Source organism: Emys orbicularis, chromosome 10 (genome assembly GCF_028017835.1).
Source record: "Emys orbicularis isolate rEmyOrb1 chromosome 10, rEmyOrb1.hap1, whole genome shotgun sequence".
Lineage (NCBI taxonomy): Eukaryota > Metazoa > Chordata > Testudines > Emydidae > Emys > Emys orbicularis.
Window position 1 is genome coordinate 90,276,725 of NC_088692.1, and position 18,891 is coordinate 90,295,615.

Here is an 18,891-nt window from a genome sequence, read left to right on the forward strand (position 1 = left end):
TGCAATGCCCTGCCCCAGCACCCCCAGATCTTCCCCAGCACCCCCAGATCTCCCCTGCAGCGCCCCACATCTCCCCTGCAATGCCCCGCCCCAGCACCCCCAGATCTCCCCCAGCACCCCCAGATCTCCCCTGCAGCGCCCCACATCTCCCCTGCAATGCCCCAGCACCCCCAGATCTCCCACAGCACCCCCAGATCTCCCCTGCAGCGCCCCACATCTCCCCTGCAATGCCCCAGCACCCCCAGATCTCCCACAGCACCCCCAGATCTCCCCTGCAGCGCCCCACATCCCCCCTGCAATGCCCTGCCCCAGCACCCCCAGATCTCCCCAGCGCCCTGCCTCCGGGTCTCTCGTTCTCAGCCTCAGGGGCGGCCCTAGCTCCCCAGACCCCGCCCCGCCGATTCAGTCCCGCCCCCGAGCCTCGTTCTCAGGCCCGCCCCGCCCCCAGTCTCACGCGGTGTCTGCGACGGCCATGGCGCGGCCGCTGCTGCCTCGGGCGCTGCGGGCTGCGGGGCTGAGCCGCCTGCTGGCCCGGGGGGCGGGGCCGGCGGACCCGGCGCTGCAGGAGGCGGAGAGGTGACGGGAGGGCGGCTGGGCCAAGGCGGGGGACCGGGGCAGGATGGGGGGGGGGCAGAGGGGCCGGGCTGGGAGCGGGGGGGCCCGGGCAGGATGGGGGGGGGGGCGCAGAGGGGCCGGGTCCGGGCAGGATAGGGGGGGTAGAGTGGCCGGGCTGGGGGTGGGGGTGGCCGGGCAGGATGGGGGGGGGCAGAGTGGCCAGGATGGGGGGGGGCAGAGTGGCCGGGTTGGGGGCGGGGGCCCTAGGCAGGATGGGGGGGGCAGAGGGGCCGGGCTGGGGCAGGATGGGGGGGGGGCAGAGGGGCCGGGCTGGGGGCAGGGGCCCAGGCAGGATGGGGGGGGCAGAGGGGCCGGGCTGGGGCAGGATGGGGGGGGGCAGAGGGGCCGGGTTGGGGGTGGGGGTGGCCGGGCAGGATGGGGGGGGCAGAGGGGCCAGGATGGGGGGGGCAGAGGGGCCGGGTTGGGGGCGGGGGCCCTAGGCAGGATGGGGGGGGGCAGAGGGGCCGGGCTGGGGCAGGATGGGGGGGGGGCAGAGGGGCCGGGCTGGGGCAGGATGGGGGGGGCAGAGGGGCCGGGCTGGGGGCCAGGCAGGATGGGGGCCCTGAGTGCACTCAGCCCCTCACTTCCTTCTTCCTCCCTCCCTCCCTCCCCAGGGCACTGCAGCAGCAGAGGAAGGCGGTGAGGCTGCGGAGGCTGAGGAGGGAGCTGGAGCCCGCGGGGCCCCCCCAGCGCAGCCTGAGCTGGCAGGCCATGGAGCAGATCCGGTGAGCAGGGCGGGAGGTGGTGCCGCTGGCAGCCCAGCCCTGGAGCGTGGGCAGGGCAGGTTCTGGCCAGTGCCCCCGGTGCGGGCTGCTGGAGCAGCAGGTGTCCCCCTGTGGCTGGGACTAAGGCACCGCTGTGCTTGCCAGGCTCTGGGCTGGCAGTGACTCTGCCTCTCCTGGCAGGTACCTCAGGCAGGCCTTCCCCGAGGAATGGCCCGTGGCCCGTCTGGCCCAAGGTTTCTGTGTCAGCACGGATGTCATCCAGAGGGTGCTGAGGAGCAAGTTCTCTCCCCCGCTGGAGCGAAGGATGAAGCAGGATGCCAAGGTGTTGGGTAAACAGGGGAGCCGGGAGCAGCAGCCTGGCCCAGACCGGAGAGCTGAGCTGGTGGCTGTGTCTGCAGGAGAAGCAGCTCGGCAGCTGCTACCTGCCAGGCCCAAGGACATGCCCCAGTCTGGAGCCCTTATCGCGCCTGGGGGCCAGTCCAGCAGCTCAAAACCCCAGAGAAATCGGCAGCTTTGGAGAGCTGGGGAGAGGCAAAACAGAAGGAAGGCCCAACTGGAGCCTCTTCAGGAGGATGGAACCAAGCCTGTGGCTGGGATGGAAGCCGCCCTCGTGAGAAACTCTTCGGCAGGAGGAGACGCTGAAGAGTGGGATGGCGAGGTCCTGAGTGAGGAAGAGCTGGAGGAGCTGGCCGCAGAAGGCCGGGGCACCGGCACCAAAGTGATGCAGAGAGGACAGGAATATTTTGACAGCAATGGGAATTTCTTGTATAGGATCCCAGCTAGACTAGCCCATGGGGAGGGGGAGAACAACATGCAGCCCTTTCCCCAGTCTGGTGGTGAAAAGAGTGGGTAGGGTGTGGGTTGGCTTCTCTTACTGTCGGCCTGCCCAGGGCGTGGGGTTGGCTCATGTTGCTGTCCTTTCCACCCAGGGAAAAATAAAATAGTACAAAGTCCCTGCTGCCTCGCGTGACCCTGTCCTGGACTTGGTCACAGCTGTATGTGTGCTGCTTCTGTCCCTTTGCTGAGGAGGCCTCTGGCACCCTCCTGCCCAATGTGCGTCCCCTCCCGCCAAGGCCACCCTAAGGAGCAGCACCGCTGGCTGTGCAGCGGGCATGTTACCCCCTTGGGTGCTGAGCTTTCCTGGGCTCAGGGAGCAGAGTTGGGTGGTGGCTGTGGGACAGGTGGTTTCAGACGCTACATTCCTGTACCCTTTGGAGCAAGTGTTTCAGGCTCTTTGCAGCCTCTGGCAGCCTGGCCTGCAGCGGCCCTGCTCTGGTCACTGGGAAGGGTGGTGTGCACACTGGGGAAGGGCTGTTCACACAGGCCACCAGGTCACAGCTCCCCAGAGGTTTTTATGGCCCAGTGTGGCCAGGCTCCAGGTCCCTGCTGACCCTGCCAGGTGGCCCTGGCAGCTGCTTGCCCATGGAGGCCTGGCCGAGTTCTGGGGCTTCTGCAGGGATTGGCATGGGCTAGTTCCCCGTCCCTGGCCCGGGACGCTGCAGCGGGGGGCGGGGCTGCCCGCGGGCGGGGCGGGGCTAGTTGCAGGCCGTTCCCGGCATGCTCTGCGGCCCGGCGGTGCCGGGAGTCCCGCCCCCCCCAGCCATGGGCTCCGAGGCGGCCCGGCTGCTGGAGGCTGCCGACTTCGCAGCCCGGAAGCACAAGCAGCAGCGGCGGAAGGACCCCGAGGGGACCCCGTACATCAACCACCCCATCGGTGGGGGGGCGAGCCGATTGTGGTGGGGGGGGCGATCGGTGTGTGTGTGCCGGGAGGGGGTGTTCGGGGGGGGGGGGTGAGCCGATGGGGCGGGTGTTCGGGGGGCCGATCCGGGGCGGTGTGCTTGGGGGGTGTGCCGGGGGGGGGCGATCGGTGTGTGTGTGCCGGGCGGGTGTGTTCCTGGGGGGGTGAGCCGATGGGGCGGGTGTGTTCCTGGGGGGGTGAGCCGATGGGGGGATATTCGGAGGGCGGGGGTTCCTGGGGGGGCGATCGGGGGGGGGTGAGCCGATGGGGGGATGTACCGGGGGGCGATCCGATGGGGGGGTGTTCAGGGAGCGATCCGATGGGGGGCGGTGTGCCGGGGCGGGGGCTTAGATCCCAGCCGGTCAAGCGGCAGCGAGGGTCCCGCCCTGCAGAGGAGCCGCCCCAGGGAGATGCCCGGGGCCCGGAGCGGTGCTATCCACGTGGGGTGTGCGGCAGCCGGGCCTGCTCCAGCCCCTCTCGGCTGGGCCGCAGGCAGCACCGGGTGCCCCCCCCCCCTGCCTCTCCAGGGCCTGGCTGCCTGTGTGACCCCCGTGTGTGTGTCTAGGTGTGGCCAGGATCCTGTCTCGGGAGGCTGGAGTGACGGACATTGCGGTGCTGCAGGTAAATCCCACGCTCCAGGCAGGAGGAGAGGGGCTGTAACAAGCCTGTGAGCCCCCACCCCGGGGACTCCTGCTGGGCTCCAGCCTAGAGAGCCAGCCTGCCCCTCGTTTTCATGGACCCCCGACTGCCGCTCAGCCTGTCCCCTCTCCCGCAGGCTGCTCTGCTCCACGACACAGTGGAGGACACAGACACCACCTTCTCAGAGATCGAGGAGCAGTTTGGGGGGGAGGTGAGGCGGATTGTGGAGGAGGTGACAGATGACAAGATGTTGCCCAAGATGGAGCGGAAGCGCCTGCAGATAGAGCGTGCGCCCCACAGCAGCCGGGGAGCCAAGCTGGTCAAGCTGGCAGACAAGCTGTACAACCTGCGGGACCTGAACCGCTGCACGCCAGCAGGTGGGCATGCGGGGGCTCCCTGCCGCTGATGGGCTAGCCGTGGGCACGGGAAGTGCTGGAGCTACCCTCTGCTGCATAGCATCACGACCACTTATGCATTTGGTGTCTGCCCCCGTGTTGGGAGCTCTGGAAAGAGGCAATGTGCCCTATTGCTACAGAAAGCAAATGTGGAGCCTCCTCCAGCTGCAGTAGGAGAGGCAGGGCATTCTCGGGAGCTGAAAGTCCTGGCACCCGGCCTGGTGTCTGCACGTGCCCAGGGACAGTTCCAGCGTCTCTGCCTACTGAGCGTGTGGAGAACAGCTCTGTGCTGAGTCCACGCTTACACTGAGAGCAGAGCTCTCTGTCAGGTACCCTGTCTTTGACCGGCTTCCATCTGCCTCAGGAGGTTGTGCCTACCGAAGCTGAGCAGAGGGGCAGGCGCTTTGCCCTCATTGTAAGAATGCGTCCATCAAAGTAAATGGGACTCTTTCCTTTCCTTTGCCTGGTACCACCCCCTATGGGCCCTAGCTCTTGCAGCCTATGCTGCGAGTTGGCATGTGCCTCTTGGGGTCACAGCCTGTCTCTGTGTGTGCTGCCTACTTGTATCGGTATGTCTCTGACACATGGTGCTCTCTGCCCTAGGCTGGTCTGAGCAGCGGGTCCAGGAGTACTTCCTGTGGGCCTCACAGGTGGTGAAGGGTCTGCGTGAGACAAGCCCTGCGCTGGAAGAGAAGTTGCAGCAGCTGTTCAGGGAGCGAGGGCTGCCGGAGTGACTGTGCGGGATGCCTGCCATGTGATGTTAACTACTGACTCCCGCAGCAAGCCTTCCACAGGCCAGCTCCCTCAGCCCCTGCCTGGATCAGACCAGCGAGCCAGTGATAGCTGCATGGACGCCTCTTACTAACCCACCTATTCGGGCACTCCTGCCCCCTGGGCAAGGGAGGGTACAGAGACAGGGGCCAGATAAAGGGCAGCACAGAATGGGACAGGGGATTAAAGCCCAAGCAGTCACCTGCTACAGAATACCCACACTCTCCTGGGGGGCGGGGGAGGCAGCTCTCATTTCCACTGCTTCTCTCCTCCTCCTCTGGCCTCCAGCACTGAACTTCCCTCTCCAGAGGGAGCAGGGCATATGCTCCTCCTAAAGACTCCCATAAACCTCGCCCTGTGGCTCAGCTGAGGAGGAGAAGTGGGCGTAGACAGACCCTTCCCCTCAGCTTGTTTCCTGTCCCTAGTACAGGTGGGGTGGGGGCCCTAAGGCTCTGGGGAGGTCACACCCTAACTGGGGGTCAGGGTCTGGGCTCTGAGTGCAGCCTGTCCAGCTTGGGGACCGAACCCAGTGACTGTCTCTAAATAAAAGCTCTGAGTGCCATGAGCCTGGTGTCTGCGTCCCTCGCCCCTGAGGTCTGGGCAGAGCGTAGGCCTCCTGCCCTGGGGGCTCTGAGGGGCTGGGGGGAACCAGAGCTGCCAAGCCCATGGGCGGAGCCGCTGGACTGCAGCAGGCTTCACTTGGCAGCAGTGCGGGGTGGAGCCACCTGGGAGGGCGGCGGAGGCCGGGGGGGGCCTGGGTGTGGATGTGCACAGCCCCTCCCCGCGCCTTCTGGGCCCCGCCCCTCCCCGGAGAGCCCCATCGCCCCTCCCCCCGGAGAGCCCCTTGCCGTGCCTTCTGGGCCCCCCCCCCTCCCTGGAGAGCCCCATCGCCCCTCCCCCCGGAGAGCCCCTTGCCGTGCCTTCTGGGCCCCCCTCCCTGGAGAGCCCCTCCCCGTGCCTTCTGGGCCCCCCTCCTCCCTGGAGAGCCCCATCGCCCCTCCCCATGGAGAGCCCCTCCCCGCGCCTTCTGGGCCCCCCCCTCCTCCCTGGAGAGCCCCTCCCCGCGCCTTCTGGGCCCCCCCCTCCTCCCTGGAGAGCCCCTCGCCGCGCCCTCTGCCCCGCCCCCCCAGGGCTGGCGCACTCAGGTCCCGGCCGCTCCTCCGGGGGGACAGCACTTGCCCCTGCTGTAGGGGGGGGTGGGCCCGGTCTCCATGGCTCCCGGCACCGGCAGTTCCGCCGGAAGCGGAAGTGGGCGCACGGCTCCGGGAGCGAGGCGCGGTGCCGGGTCCGTTCCTGGCTGGTGCCGCCCGCAGCGCGACCCCGGGGGTGGCGGCGGCCGGCCCGGTCCCTCTCGCCGCAGGGGCCGGGCCCAGCATGGCCTTCGCCGGCCGCCGCGACGCGCCCGACGGGCCGGACTTCACCGTGCTCAAGCGGCTGGCGCGAGACCAGCTCATCTACCTGCTGGAGCAGGTGAGCGCCGGCCGGGGCCCGTCCCCGCCGCCCCGGGCCCGCTCCGCGCCCGTCACCCGGGGCCCACTCCGCGCCCATCCCCGCCGCCCCGGGCCCGCTCCGCGCCCGTCACCCGGGGCCCACTCCGCGCCCGTCCCCGCCGCCCCGGGCCCGCTCCGCGCCCGTCACCCGGGGCCCACTCCGCGCCCATCCCCGCCGCCCCGGGCCCGCTCCGCGCCCGTCACCCGGGGCCCACTCCGCGCCCGTCCCCGCCGCCCCGGGCCCGCTCCGCGCCCGTCACCCGGGGCCCACTCCGCGCCCGTCCCCGCCGCCCCGGGCCCGCTCCGCTCCGCGCCCGTCACCCGGGGCCCACTCCGCGCCCATCCCCGCCGCCCCGGGCCCGCTCCGCTCCGCGCCCGTCACCCGGGGCCCACTCCGCGCCCATCCCCGCCGCCCCGGGCCCGCTCCGCGCCCGTCACCCGGGGCCCACTCCGCGCCCGTCCCCGCCGCCCCGGGCCCGCTCCGCGCCCGTCACCCGGGGCCCACTCCGCGCCCGTCCCCGCCGCCCCGGGCCCGCTCCGCTCCGCGCCCGTCACCCGGGGCCCACTCCGCGCCCATCCCCGCCGCCCCGGGCCCGCTCCGCTCCGCGCCCGTCACCCGGGGCCCACTCCGCGCCCGTCCCCGCCGCCCCGGGCCCGCTCCGCTCCGCGCCCGTCACCCGGGGCCCACTCCGCGCCCATCCCCGCCGCCCCGGGCCCGCTCCGCTCCGCGCCCGTCACCCGGGGCCCACTCCGCGCCCATCCCCGCCGCCCCGGGCCCGCTCCGCGCCCGTCACCCGGGGCCCGCTCCGCGCCCGTCCCCGCCGCCCCGGGCCCGCTCCGCTCCGCGCCCGTCATCCCGGGGCCCACTCCGCGCTCGTCCCCGGGGCCCGCTCCGCTCCGCACCTGTCCGTGCCGCCCTGGGGCCCGCTCCGCTCTGCGCCCGTCCCCGCCGCCCCGGGCCCGCTCCGCTCCGCGCCCGTCACCCGGGGCCCACTCCGCGCCCGTCCCCGCCGCCCCGGGCCCGCTCCGCTCCGCGCCCGTCACCCGGGGCCCACTCCGCGCCCGTCACCCGGGGCCCACTCCACGCCCGTCACCCGGGGCCCGCTCCGCGCCCGTCTCCGCCGGGCCTGCTCCGCTCCGCGCCCGTCATCCCGGGGCCCGCTCCGCGCTCGTCCCTGGGGCCCGCTCCGCTCCGCACCCGTCCCTGCCGCCCCGGGGCCCGTTCCGTGCCCGTCACTGCCGCGCCGGGCCTGCTCCGCTCCGCGCCCGTCACCGCCACCCCGATTCGGTCCCAGAGGAGGTGCCGCTTCCTGCCCAGACACGCTGTCCCGGCGGGCGGAGGAGCCGCCGGCCCGTGGATGGGGTCTCAGGTCCGGGCCCCGGAACACCTGCAGGGCATTGAGCCCGAGGCACGTTCCGTGGGCAGGCGGCTGGATGCGCCCGGTAGCTGGTGTTACTCAGCGACCTTTGCTAGCGTGAGATTCCTGGGCACTCGCCGCTCCTGCCCGGGTAGCTGCGCTTGTGTGCTGCGGCGGGGAGCGCGGAGCCGGTGGGCAGGGGAGTTACAGCCAGCTGGGGAGAGATGCCTCTGGGACAGCCTGTACCAAGGCTCGGCTAATGGCTGGGGCTGGGCTTTTCGCGGCCGGGAGCTGTGCCCCTGGCACCTATGCATCCGAAGAAGTGGGTTGTAGCCCACGAAAGCTTATGCTCTAATAAATTTGTTAGTCTCTAAGGTGCCACAAGTACTCCTGTTCTTTTTGCGGATACAGACTAACACGGCTGCTACTCTGAAACCTATGCTCTGTTTGTTCCTCCCCAGCTCCCCGGGAAGAAGGACCTGTTCATTGAGGCAGATCTGATGAGCCCCCTGGACCGAATCGCCAACGTCTCCATTCTGAAGGTACCCGCAGGTGCACTCTGGCCAGGGCAGTACTAAACCAAGGCCTTGCTTTAGGGCACTGGGCAGGGTGGCTGGCTGCGGGCCACAGGCAGCTGCTCAAGTGGTTTTGCAAATACAGTGAGTTCAACCTCATCCACATTCGTCCATGTGGCTGGCCCTGTTCGCAGAACTGTATTTCTCTGCACAGGGAGGCCCAGGACTAGATCGATGGCAGTTCTGGGGGCTGCAGGTCAGGCCTGAGAGAGGTTGACAGAGCTGTGTGTAGGGAGTTTCCTGTATTAGCCCATAGTGGAAACCTCTTGTTCCATGTCTACAGTGCTATGTGTGGTGATCACTTCACACACTGCATCACCAGGTCGCTGCCCTGTCGAGCAGGCAGCTGCGGGGCGCAGACTCACAGGAGGGGGATCTGGCTTTGTGCAGCAGCCAGAGGCCTGTGAAGGGGGCTTCTGGAATCAGCTACAAAAGCTACTACAGTCTGTGCAGGGTTTGTAAGTTAACACTCCTCCCTCCTATTTCTCTAGCAACATGAAGTGGACAAGCTGTACAAAGTGGAGAACAAACCCATCGTTAGCACTAGTGACCAGTGAGTCTCTTACCTGACCTCCATGGCTCTGTGTGGGTCATACCTGGAGCCTGCCTAGCTGCAGCTGTACTCTGCACCTCCACAGGCTTGACCAGACACACTGCACTGCCCTGTGCCCAGGGGTCTGCCTCTCCGCAGTGCCGTGTCAGGTGCACGCCCTCTCCCAGGAGCCTCTTCTCTGTGCCCTTTCAGCCTGGGCCATGGCTCTGAGTAAGCTGAAGGGTGTGGGCCTGGTGCTGGCTGCCAGCACTGCAGGGGAGTGAGAGCTGAGAGGCTGCTGTGGGACTTGGGAGCAGGGATATACTTGGCGGTTTGGTGATGTGACAAGCGGAGCTCAGGCAGCTAGTCTGGGGGCTGCGTTCCCATCTCCTACCTTCAGCTCAGGAAGCTGCATGCCTCCCTGGGCCTGCTTTCGCTGCCTCTCTGGCTTACCAGGGAGGGCCCCAGCATGGCATTCGTGGGCGGGAGGAGGGGAGGGCTCCAGGAGTGTCGGGTCCTATTTCTGGTGCCAGTCTTGTGTCCCTCCCCACCTCCCAGTTGGTGAGTCTCTGTCTGCCTCACTCCAGGTTGTGCTTCTTAGTCCGGCCACGGATCAAGAACATGAAGTACGTTGCTGGTGAGTGAGAGCTGTTGCTTGCCATGCAGATATCAGTGGTTACTTATGTAGGGCCCGTAGTATGGGGTGGCTTCTGGGTAGGGCTGGCTAGCAGACTCCACTGTCTGGTGCCGGGGATATTGGCGAGTGTGTGAGGGGGGCAGTTACTGTCCTGGATTGTCAGGCTCTGGGTAATCCTTGGGTAGGGGTGAAGTTGGTGCTGGGCAATCCCAAGAGGCGAGTGCTAGCATCCGGGCATAGGGCGACTTGGAGCTCAGGGCCAGAGGCTGAGTGCACACCCTGAAGTCTGCTGTCTTGTCCGGCTGGTGTGTCACATGCCCTGTGAGATCACAGGGCCTCAGGTTTGTCTACACGAGAGACCTTGCACTGGTTTAACCGTAGGGTCTTTAGTGGCTCTAGTTAACCAGAGTCTTGTGTCTGCAGATATTGTCAATGCTGACAAGGCGATGGGGAGGAGCCGGAAATACAAGATTATCTTCAGCCCCCAGAAGGTCAGTGTGGCTGCCCTGCCCACCCAGCCTTCCCCCCACCCCTTCACACCTGGCCTGTGTCCGACCCCCTCCCCATCTACCCCATCCTGCTCTCCTGCCCACCCAGCCTTCCCCCCACCCCTTCACACCTGGCCTGTGTCCAACCCCCTCCCCTCCTCCTTCACACCTCAGCATCTCTCACACGCAACCTTCCCTTCCTCCTTCATGCCTGCCACACATCCAGTCCCCTCCCGTCCCCACTCTCCTGCACACCCAGGCTTCCCTTCCCCACAGAGTCAGAATAACCAGTTCCCAGTTTCCTGTCCAGAAGTTTGACACCAAACCCAAATGTTGCCATGTCTGGCAAGGCGCAGCGAAGAGGGCCAGCCCGAGGCACTGCCATGGAACCCTTGGTCACACCCCATTGGCCACGGTGCGGGAGCTGCCTGGGCACTAACCAGCCTCTTCCTCTCTTGCAGTTTTACAGCTGTGAGCTGGTGCTGGAGGAAGAGGGAATCTATGGTGGTGAGTGGGGAAGGTGATGTGACAGGCACTGTGGGACCGCAAGGGCCGTCGTTCAGGTCATTGCCTAGATCCAGCTTGGTGGGGAAGCTCAGACAGCAGAATACCGGGGCTTGTCCCCTACAGAGTAGGCATCCATGTGCTGTCCTGGCGTGGGGACGGGAACGCAAATTACAGTGCTCCGGAACATCCCCCGATGGAGACACAGGGGAGGGGTACACAGACCCCACCATCAATGGGGGAGAGGCTGGGCCCCCTCCGGGACCTGTCGTACAGGGAGAATGATGGGCAATCCTGCTCCAGCACCACAGCAAATAGGCCCCCCCTGAAAGTCCAGCTCGTGCAGGGCCTGCGTGTTAGAGCCCTCGGGCCATCGCTACAGCGGGTCCTGGGACTACATTGCCTCTGCTGTCTTCTGTCCCCACCTCAGATGTGACCTGTGACGAGTGGGCCTTCTACCTGCTCCCCCTGGATGACGATCTCCTCAGCATGGAGCTGCCGGAGTTCTTCCGGGATTACTTCCTGGTCAGTGGCATAGTTCCCTGGGAAATCACCCCTGCAGCATCACAGCAAAGCCATCGGGAGAGCGGGGCGGGGGGAAGGCAGGGCTTTACACACACAGACACACACCCCCTCACCTGGTGGGCTGGCCTGTGCAGACTACCAGTGCTGTGCTGGTTTGGGAGAGGTGGGTAGGTGTCCACTGGGCTGAACAGATTCCCATGCCCCCGTCAGCACCTTGGGGAGCTGAGAGCCTTGGGAGTGCACCCTGGCCAAAGTCCATGTCCCTGCTTAGATGCTGGGGGGCTCCTGGGGGCCAGCCTGCCCTGGCTGGGGAGTCCTGGGGGGTCAGTGTTTGCTGACTGCTGCTCTCGTGGGCCCTGCAGGAAGGGGATCAGCGCTGGATCAGCACCATCGCTCGAGCTCTGCAGTTGCTGAACTCCCTCTTTGGGCCTTTCGCGAACACCTATGGGATTGGCAGGTGTGCCAAGGTACGAGAGCTACACGGCTGGGGGGCGTGGCCTGGTGGGGTCCCCCTGCTCCGGGGTCAGGGCTGTTTGCTGGAGGTGGGAGCCCTTTCATTTGAATCCCTTCAGGGATGTGGGGACTCGTATGAATATGGGGGACAGGGAGTCGCGTACAAAAATCCCACCTGTGAGTTTCCAGGTGGGGCCCGTGGAATGGGGGCTCCCCCCCGCGGAGGGACTGCTGGTTGTTATAAATGTGTCCCGCAGGGAGCGTCGCATAGACGGGGGCCAGGGAAACGTCTGCCTCCTATCAAGGCAGGAGTGAGGGGGAATCGGTCAGCTGACATGATTGTGAGGGACCCAACCACCTGCCCCTGGCCCCAGGGCTCGCTGCTGGCAGGCTGTCCCGGCCTGTTCTCTGGTGTTGGGGGCTTGCTGATGTGCTCCTGGCCTGGGGCCGGCGTGTATGGGCACTGATGTGCTGCCTCCCCTCCCTCCCTCCCAGATGGTCTATGAGGTGTGGCGAGAGCTGGTGGAGGAGAGCGAGGGTGACAGCCAAGCCAGGAGGCCTGAGATCAGCCATGTCTTCCTCATGGACCGAGGTAGGGGCTACTGCAGTCACAGGCGCGGGCTGCTGCTGGGGGCCTCTGGGGGGAGGGGTAGTGGGCTCTTTCTAGGGGCTGCTGAGGGGCTTGTTCTTGGGCTTGAGGTAGTGAGCTGGGGGCAGCCAGCACTGGCAGGTGGGGGTCAGGTGGGGAGGCCCAACATGTGCCCCTGTGCGTCTCGTTGCAGATGTGGATTACGTCACGGCGCTCTGCTCCCAGGTGGTGTATGAGGGCCTGGTGGACGACACGTTCCGCATCAAATGTGGTAAGTGTGGGTGGCTGGAAGAGATGGCAGCAGGGCTGGGCAAGGGGGCCCTGCCTGTGGCATTGAGGGGTGACTGCAGAGAGACGAAAGTGCCTGCAGATCTCTGCCCCAGACCATCTTCCTCAGCAGCTCCCCAAGGTGGGGGAGGGGGCCAGGGAGGCTGGGATGGTGGTGGGGGCTACCTAATGTTGGCCATTGCAGATGGTCTCCCAAGCCCTTTGATGGGGGCGTGGGGGTTGGCACATGAGCTGTGTTGTGCTCTGGGGCAGTTCCTTTGGCAGCTTTGCTCGCTGCCTCTGTCTCCTCTGGGCACAGACCGGATGCTCCATGCCAATCGGCAGGACGCATGGCGCATGTCAGACCAGTGGGGCTGTCGCAGATGCCTCTGAGGGAGGCGTAAGCCAGCATTACGGGGTGGGCACAGCGCAGGCCCCAAGGACCCATCCCCAGGGAGTAGCTGTGGTGGATTCCCCTCGGAGCGCAGATGGCCCCCAGCTCTGGGGCTGCTGAGTGTGGCTGCTAGCCCAGGCTGCGTCCCGCTGGCCGGGTGGGTGGTTAATGGAACAGCCGCAGAGCGTGGGGCAGTGGCCTGGGCATTGTAACTGTCCCCCTGCTCTCGGCAGGGAGTGTGGATTTCGGGCCAGACGTCACCTCCTCTGACAGGAGCTTCAAAGTGCTGCTCAATGCCCAGGACAAGGTGAGCCCGGCTGACATGCCCGCTTGCGCCCCGCCCACCAGGGCCCTGCTAACCTGGCGAGTGCCAGCCGGGTGGGCAGTGTAGCGCTGGGGGTAGTTGGATTGATTGTGGTATGGTGGGGAGGCAGAGCCCAGTCTAGAGATTGTAGAAATGTGGCTTTGGTACCAGCTCCTTTGCCCTGTAGAACCGCAGTCCCCAGCATCCTGGCATCCGCCCTGTGGGGGCTGACCACGCGGAGCCCCAACTCGCAGCTTGTGGCCTTCGGAGGCCCGGTCACTGGAGGTTTTCTGACTGCTCCTCCTGGCTGTGGGTGCAGCGCGGCCCCCCTTAGCCACGGTGCCCTCTGTCAATCTGCTGGGCTGTAGGGAGCTTGCTAAATGAATGCTTGGCTACTGGCGTGTCCGTGCCTGGCATGGGGGTGCTCTCTTGGGAATCCCATGCCAGGCCCTGGCCAGCTGGCTGATCCCTTTGGGGCTGTTCTGGCACAGGTGTTCAGCGAGATCCGGAACGAACACTTCTCCAACGTCTTCGGCTTCCTGAGTCAGAAAGCACGGAACCTGCAGACGCAGTACGACGTGAGTGACAGGGTCACCCTGGGCATGGCCCCGAGGGGCACCCTGCCCCGGAGCAGCCCCACCAACTGCCAGGGGCTGCACCCATCCCACACTGGGCCCTTTGCTCCCCATCCTGGCTCTCCCTCACCTTGTTGGGGGTGGGGAGGGGCCCTCTCTTCCCTTCCCTTCAGCCCAGTGCTCAGACACTCTCTCCTCCTGCAGCGACGTCGCGGGATGGACATCAAGCAAATGAAGAACTTTGTCTCCCAGGAGCTGAAGGGGTTAAAGCAGGAGCACCGCCTGCTGAGCCTGCGTAGGTACCTGTGTACAGTGGGGAAAGGGGAGGGTGCCTTAGGACATCTCCCTGACACTGGGCGGGTGGGAAAGCCGTGCAGACTGCCCCAGCCAGGCTAGAGGCTGCTGGCATGTGGGGGCGTCTCTCTCTCTCTCTCTCTCTCCCCCCTCTGGCAGCCCCATCCCCGGCTGTGTGGCCCCAGGGTTCTTGTGCAGAGACCCCACACTGATTTCCTCTGTCTGGGGCATGCAGATATTGGCGCCTGCGAGTCCATCATGAAGAAGAAAACCAAGCAGGATTTCCAGGAGCTGCTAAAGACTGAGCACTGTGAGTGAGACTCCTGCCAGCCCAGCCTGGGCTCCTCCAACACCTGGGGCTGTGTGCCATTCCCCTCCCAGGCCACCAGCGCTCCAGATGGCCACTGTCAGAGACAGGGGCTTGTGCTTTGGGGCTGGTGGGACCTGGCAGGCAGGTCCCTGAAGGGTTAAACCTGCTGCTCCAGCCTGGGGGCAGGGCATTGCAGGGGGCTCCCTTTCCCCAAGGGACTTAGTGAGGAATACCAGGCGTTGCCCTCTCCTCCCAGAGCTGGCAGAGTGGAGCGGGTGGTCACTGGGCAGTGTGGACAGAGCTGGGGATGATCCTGATTCCCGGGCCCCTCCTCCCACCAGCCCAGGAGGCTGGCAATCCCCAGGCCTAGGGCTCCTGCGGGCTCCGGCTGGGCAGTGCAGCCCGGGGCTCGCTCTGAGGGTGCAGGTGACTGTTCCCTTTCCCCCTTAGCTCTCCTGGAGGGGTTCGACATCCGCGAGAGCACCAGCTACATAGAAGAGCACATCGACCGGCAGGTGAGTGCTGCGCCTGGGCGGGGACGGGCTGGGCTGGGCTGGCCACTCGCTCATCCTCCCCAATTTCTGTGCAGGTCTCCCCCAGCGAGAGTCTGCGCTTAATGTGCCTCCTGTCAGTCACGGAAAATGGTGAGCTCCTCGCTGGAGAAGGGGGGCAGCTGTGGGGGGACATGGTTATGGAGCTTTTCACTCAGCTCTCCCTGTGTGTTAAACCCCCACAGGGCTGATCCCTAAGGATTATCGCTCCCTGAAAACCCAGTACCTCCAGGTGAGTGGGGTGTGTGCGGGTGGGGGAGGAGAGGGGTACCGGGAGGAGCGTGCGGGTGGGTGGGAGGGGAGGCGGTAACGGGGGGGGGGAGTGTGTGGAGGGGGTAACCGGGGGGAGCGTGTGTGTGTGTGTGTAGAGGAGGTACCGGGGGGAGCATGTGTGGTGGGAGTACCGGGGTGAGCGCGCGCGTGTGGGAGGTGGGGGTGGGGGGAGGGCTGGAACATGCCAACAGATGGGCGTGCAGTAACCCTTCTCCTGCATGCTCTCCTCTCCTGCGTTGCTGGAAGGCTCTGGCCTGGCCCCCGGGCCCAAGAGCCAGGGAGGCTGTTAGAGTGCGGGTACTGGGCCAGTTCGTCCCAGGTCTGACTACCAGCTCCACGCTCCTCACGGGGTGCTTGTTTGCATGTTGTGTTCACTCTGTCCCTTGCTGTACCATCTCCTCAGGCTGCAGCGGGCCCGACTCCCTCTCCAGGACACCGAGTGTCCATACGCCCCGGGGCATTGTGCGCCGGGCTGGCAGACTGCGCCGTTCCCCAGGCTGGAGCTCTGTCCTGCGCCCACCCGCCCTGGGCGCGAGAGTTCTGGCCTGACCCTCATCTCCCCTTGCCCCCCAGAGTTATGGGCCTGAGCACCTGCTGACCTTTCATAACCTCAAGCGCATCGGGCTGCTGACAGAGCAGGCCCCAGGGGAGACCCTGACTGCCGTGGAGAGCAAAGTCAGCAAGCTGGTGACCGACCGAGCAGCAGGTATGGGGCAATTCTGCCTACAACGCTCTGGGGCAGTTCAGAGGGCCGAGCCCTGCCTGCCTCTGAGCTGTGGGAGAATCTTGGGGCACTTCCCCATGGTCCCTGCTCCCAGAGCTGGCGGGGGGTGCTCAGTGTCTCTCTCCGGGTCATGCTCTAGCCTCTCCCAGCTCAGGCTGGGCAGGGAGGGAGCTGGCTGTGCTCTGGAGTGGAAGGTGGGGGGGGGGGGGGGAAGTGGGGAGACCCTGCAGGGCAGCGCTCCCTGTGGGCTCACCTCACGCCAGCTCTTGCCAGCCGGAGAGAATTTGCTGAGGCCACATGAGCTAGTGGGGGATCCTGAGGGCCTTGGCTCCAAACCGCCTCTTTGCCTTGTTTTCCAGGGAAACTCACGGACGCTTTTAATTCTCTGGCCAGGAAGAGCAATTTCCGAGGCATAAGCAAGAAGCTGGGCTTGGTAGGTCCCCTCTGGAGCTGCTGGCTGGGCTGCCCCTCCCACAGCACTGTTGCTAGGATGGGGTTCGGTGGGGTGTGTAACATCGCTGGCTCTCAATGTCCTTGGCTGCCCTCTTCCGGCCCTGGCTGTGGCCATCCCTGTGCAGGGCAGCAGGCGAGCCAGAGAGTTACCCTTGGGGATCCGGGTAGCAATGGTGGCTGGGTCCCTTTCTCCCTTCCAGGATTAAGGGAGGCTGTGGCCTTTCCTCTCTGCCGTGGACCTGGCCCCCCCATCCAGGCAGCATGATGCCCTGTGCAGTGTTTGGGGCCGCGTCCCCGGAAGATGCAGCTTGGCAGAATGCAAAGGCCCCTGTATAGCGGAGTGGGTCAGTGTGAACACACTGTGCCTGCACTCCAGGAGCTGGCCTGGCTTCCCATGGGCGTCGGGAGAAAATCTGTAGCCTGGAAAGGGCCTGTGTGGTTAGGGGCTGGTGCTCTGAGAGCAGCAGAGAGGCGTGTCCCTGGCCATGGAACTTGCACCTTCCGGCTGGCTGCCAGGGCCCAAGTTTGCTGCATTCACAGCAGTGCAAAGCTCGCCTGCTTGGGCAAGTGCCTGCTTGGCACTGGATCTTCGCTAGCTGGCTGGGGACTCTGTGTCCTGCCCAGAGCAGCCAGGTCAGCGTCTCATGTGTTTGTGCACCCCAGAGGTTGCATCCATGGGTGCTTCAAACCCAGAGCCTCTGCTCCCAGAGGACACCGATAGCTCACTCACTGCTGGGGGGTGTAATGTGCCTGTCTCTGCAGATCCCCCGGGTTGATGGTGAATACAACCTGAAGGTGCCCCGAGACATGGCCTATGTCTTCAGTGGGGCCTACATCCCCCTGAGCTGCAAGATCATTGAACAGGTGAGTCTATCTGTGGGCGCCCCACCCCGGGGGGCAAGAGCTGCCCATGCTGTGTGGTGCAGGGAACTCCTGTCCCTTGGCACATGGGCTTCCGTCTTCCTTGGGAGCAGTCAAGTTTGTGCAAGTGCCTCCTGCTCCGTGGTGCCCTCGTGGGTCCTGCTATGCTGCCCAGCAGACCCCCCCTGCTGCATAGGCCACAGGTGCCTCTGATTGGGACTATGGCCCCTGGCTGGGGTTGGATGGGCTAGAAATGTCTAACCTGCTCCTGGAGAGGTGAGGCACCTACCTGCTCGTCTGCTCTTTATTCCGCCCCAGTGCCCTGGGCTAGCAGCTGATCTCTTGCTCTGCTTTGGGCCTATGGTGCTCTTCTGCTTCCCCTGCGCTTGACGGACTCCCCTGCCCGTCTCCCTTCAGGTGCTGGAGCGCAAGGGCTGGCTGGGCCTGGAGGAGGTGGTGCGCCTGCTGAACGGCAATGAGTTTGCTCCCACAGGTAATACCTGCTCCTGGGATCGCTTTGGGGGGGGCCTCGGGGAGCCGCTCCACTTCATCCTCTGCTCCTTCCAGAGCCGGTCATGGAGGAGAATCCCGCCTGGGAGGCGCAGCGTGTCATCCTAGCAGTCTTCCTGGGAGGCTGCACCTTTTCTGAGATCTCTGCTCTCCGATTCCTGGGGAAGGAGAAAGGTACCATCCAGGGCACTGGGTTACTGTCTCCTCCACTGCTGGGGAGGAAGGATCTGGCAGCCAGAAACTGCCCCCCTCCCTCTCAGAAAGAGACCCACAGTATAACCCCATGGCACAGACTCAATGAGTTAGCCCTGCCTGTGCCATTGGCTACTGAAACTGGACCTGTTGCAGCCACAGAGGCTAATTGCCAGGCTGACCCATAGTAAAGGGGGAGGTTAAAGCCTTGGACCATCCCCCCAGTCTTCCTGCCGTGGGTCCATGTGCCGAGGTGTACGGGCCTCCCTTACGGTGCTTTAGGGAGGCACCCATCACATGCCTTTGGCCTGGCCAGATGCCTGCTCTGGGCTCCCCCAGCTTCTCCCTGCCTGGAGGAGTCAACACCCACTTCCCCCCAGTCTGTTCACAGCAGCACTCTGAACCTCTCCCCCTGTACTTGGCATAGTGATGCTTCTGCTGTTGGCTTGGTGGCAGTGCCAGGCGCTAGCAGGGGTTCAGCTGCAGCCTGGCAGCCCCACTTCTCTCTGCCCTTTGGTCTCACCCATTTTCCTTTCACCTCTGGATTTCTCAGGATACAAGTTTATATTCCTGACGACAGCCATCACAAGCAGCGCCCGGCTGATGGACGCCATGTTAGAGGCGAAGGTGTGAGGCAGGGGTGAGCCGCGGCCCTGGCAGAGCAGCTTGTGCCAGCCAGGGTCACACTCCAGCGAGGACCCTGCCCAGGCACTGCACCTGTGACACTGGAGTGTTATACCTCAGCAGCCGGAGCAGGGCAGACATGGAGCCCATCCTGCCATGAGCCTCTCCTTGGGTTTCCCGAAGGCTGCAGATTGGGGTTTAAATGGATGAAGAGACTTCAGTGGGTGCGGGGGGAGTGTCTCTGGGGCGGCTAGAAGAGGGAAGAAGCTGTTGTTTCTCCAATCCAAACCCAGGGTGTTTGAGTCTCTGCCATGCTTCAGGCCCCTGGGGCCACTGTCCAGGCAAGTCCCTGTGCTTGGTGTATTGGTGCTTCTACCATTGGGTCAGTGGCTTGTTAAGGGACCTCACTGGCCTTTTGGGTTTTGTGCCCTGGCTCCCACCCTTGGCTGCCTTCTCGTCCCTGGACAGATGTCAGTACTTGGGGCCATGGGTGAAGCCATTGGGCCATGCCTTGCTGTTAGCAGC

The 18,891-nt window shown here is 65.4% G+C and overlaps 3 protein-coding genes across 3 annotated transcripts; all 3 read left to right on the forward strand.

The window, feature by feature from the left end:
- The first annotated feature begins 472 nt into the window (after nt 1–472).
- On the forward strand, nt 473–2,285 carry NGRN (neugrin, neurite outgrowth associated). The gene is made up of 3 exons (XM_065412733.1): nt 473–576; nt 1,230–1,340; nt 1,521–2,285. The coding sequence occupies exons 1-3, from the start codon at nt 473–475 to the stop codon at nt 2,191–2,193; spliced, it is 888 nt and encodes a 295-aa protein (XP_065268805.1). The 3' UTR covers nt 2,194–2,285.
- A 642-nt stretch (nt 2,286–2,927) lies between these two features.
- HDDC3 (HD domain containing 3) lies at nt 2,928–5,448 on the forward strand. Its single transcript, XM_065412156.1, has 4 exons — nt 2,928–3,054; nt 3,644–3,699; nt 3,854–4,094; nt 4,716–5,448. Exons 1-4 carry the CDS (start codon nt 2,943–2,945, stop codon nt 4,844–4,846), a joined length of 540 nt encoding a protein of 179 aa, XP_065268228.1. The 5' UTR covers nt 2,928–2,942; the 3' UTR covers nt 4,847–5,448.
- An 809-nt stretch (nt 5,449–6,257) lies between these two features.
- VPS33B (VPS33B late endosome and lysosome associated) lies at nt 6,258–18,375 on the forward strand. The gene is made up of 23 exons (XM_065412041.1): nt 6,258–6,353; nt 8,193–8,273; nt 8,798–8,859; nt 9,426–9,475; nt 9,899–9,966; nt 10,425–10,470; nt 10,898–10,992; nt 11,355–11,459; nt 11,941–12,037; nt 12,228–12,305; nt 12,929–13,002; nt 13,491–13,577; nt 13,779–13,869; nt 14,104–14,178; nt 14,629–14,693; nt 14,768–14,822; nt 14,915–14,961; nt 15,576–15,708; nt 16,086–16,159; nt 16,942–17,043; nt 17,458–17,533; nt 17,608–17,724; nt 18,296–18,375. The coding sequence occupies exons 1-23, from the start codon at nt 6,258–6,260 to the stop codon at nt 18,373–18,375; spliced, it is 1,854 nt and encodes a 617-aa protein (XP_065268113.1).
- The last annotated feature ends 516 nt before the right edge of the window (nt 18,376–18,891 follow it).

What these genes read in the sequence shown, in the direction of transcription:
- NGRN (XM_065412733.1), top strand. Translation starts at nt 473, where the DNA reads ATGGCGCGGCCGCTGCTGCCTCGGGCGCTGCGGGCTGCGGGGCTGAGC. An exon ending in GCGCTGCAGGAGGCGGAGAG is followed by an intron (nt 577 to 1,229) that starts GTGACGGGAGGG and finishes CTCCCTCCCCAG; the next exon opens with GGCACTGCAGCAGCAGAGGA. An exon ending in CAGGCCATGGAGCAGATCCG is followed by an intron (nt 1,341 to 1,520) that starts GTGAGCAGGGCG and finishes CTCTCCTGGCAG; the next exon opens with GTACCTCAGGCAGGCCTTCC.
- HDDC3 (XM_065412156.1), top strand. Translation starts at nt 2,943, where the DNA reads ATGGGCTCCGAGGCGGCCCGGCTGCTGGAGGCTGCCGACTTCGCAGCC. An exon ending in GTACATCAACCACCCCATCG is followed by an intron (nt 3,055 to 3,643) that starts GTGGGGGGGCGA and finishes GTGTGTGTCTAG; the next exon opens with GTGTGGCCAGGATCCTGTCT. An exon ending in CGGACATTGCGGTGCTGCAG is followed by an intron (nt 3,700 to 3,853) that starts GTAAATCCCACG and finishes CCTCTCCCGCAG; the next exon opens with GCTGCTCTGCTCCACGACAC.
- VPS33B (XM_065412041.1), top strand. Translation starts at nt 6,258, where the DNA reads ATGGCCTTCGCCGGCCGCCGCGACGCGCCCGACGGGCCGGACTTCACC. An exon ending in TCATCTACCTGCTGGAGCAG is followed by an intron (nt 6,354 to 8,192) that starts GTGAGCGCCGGC and finishes GTTCCTCCCCAG; the next exon opens with CTCCCCGGGAAGAAGGACCT. An exon ending in GCACCGCCTGCTGAGCCTGC is followed by an intron (nt 13,870 to 14,103) that starts GTAGGTACCTGT and finishes TGGGGCATGCAG; the next exon opens with ATATTGGCGCCTGCGAGTCC.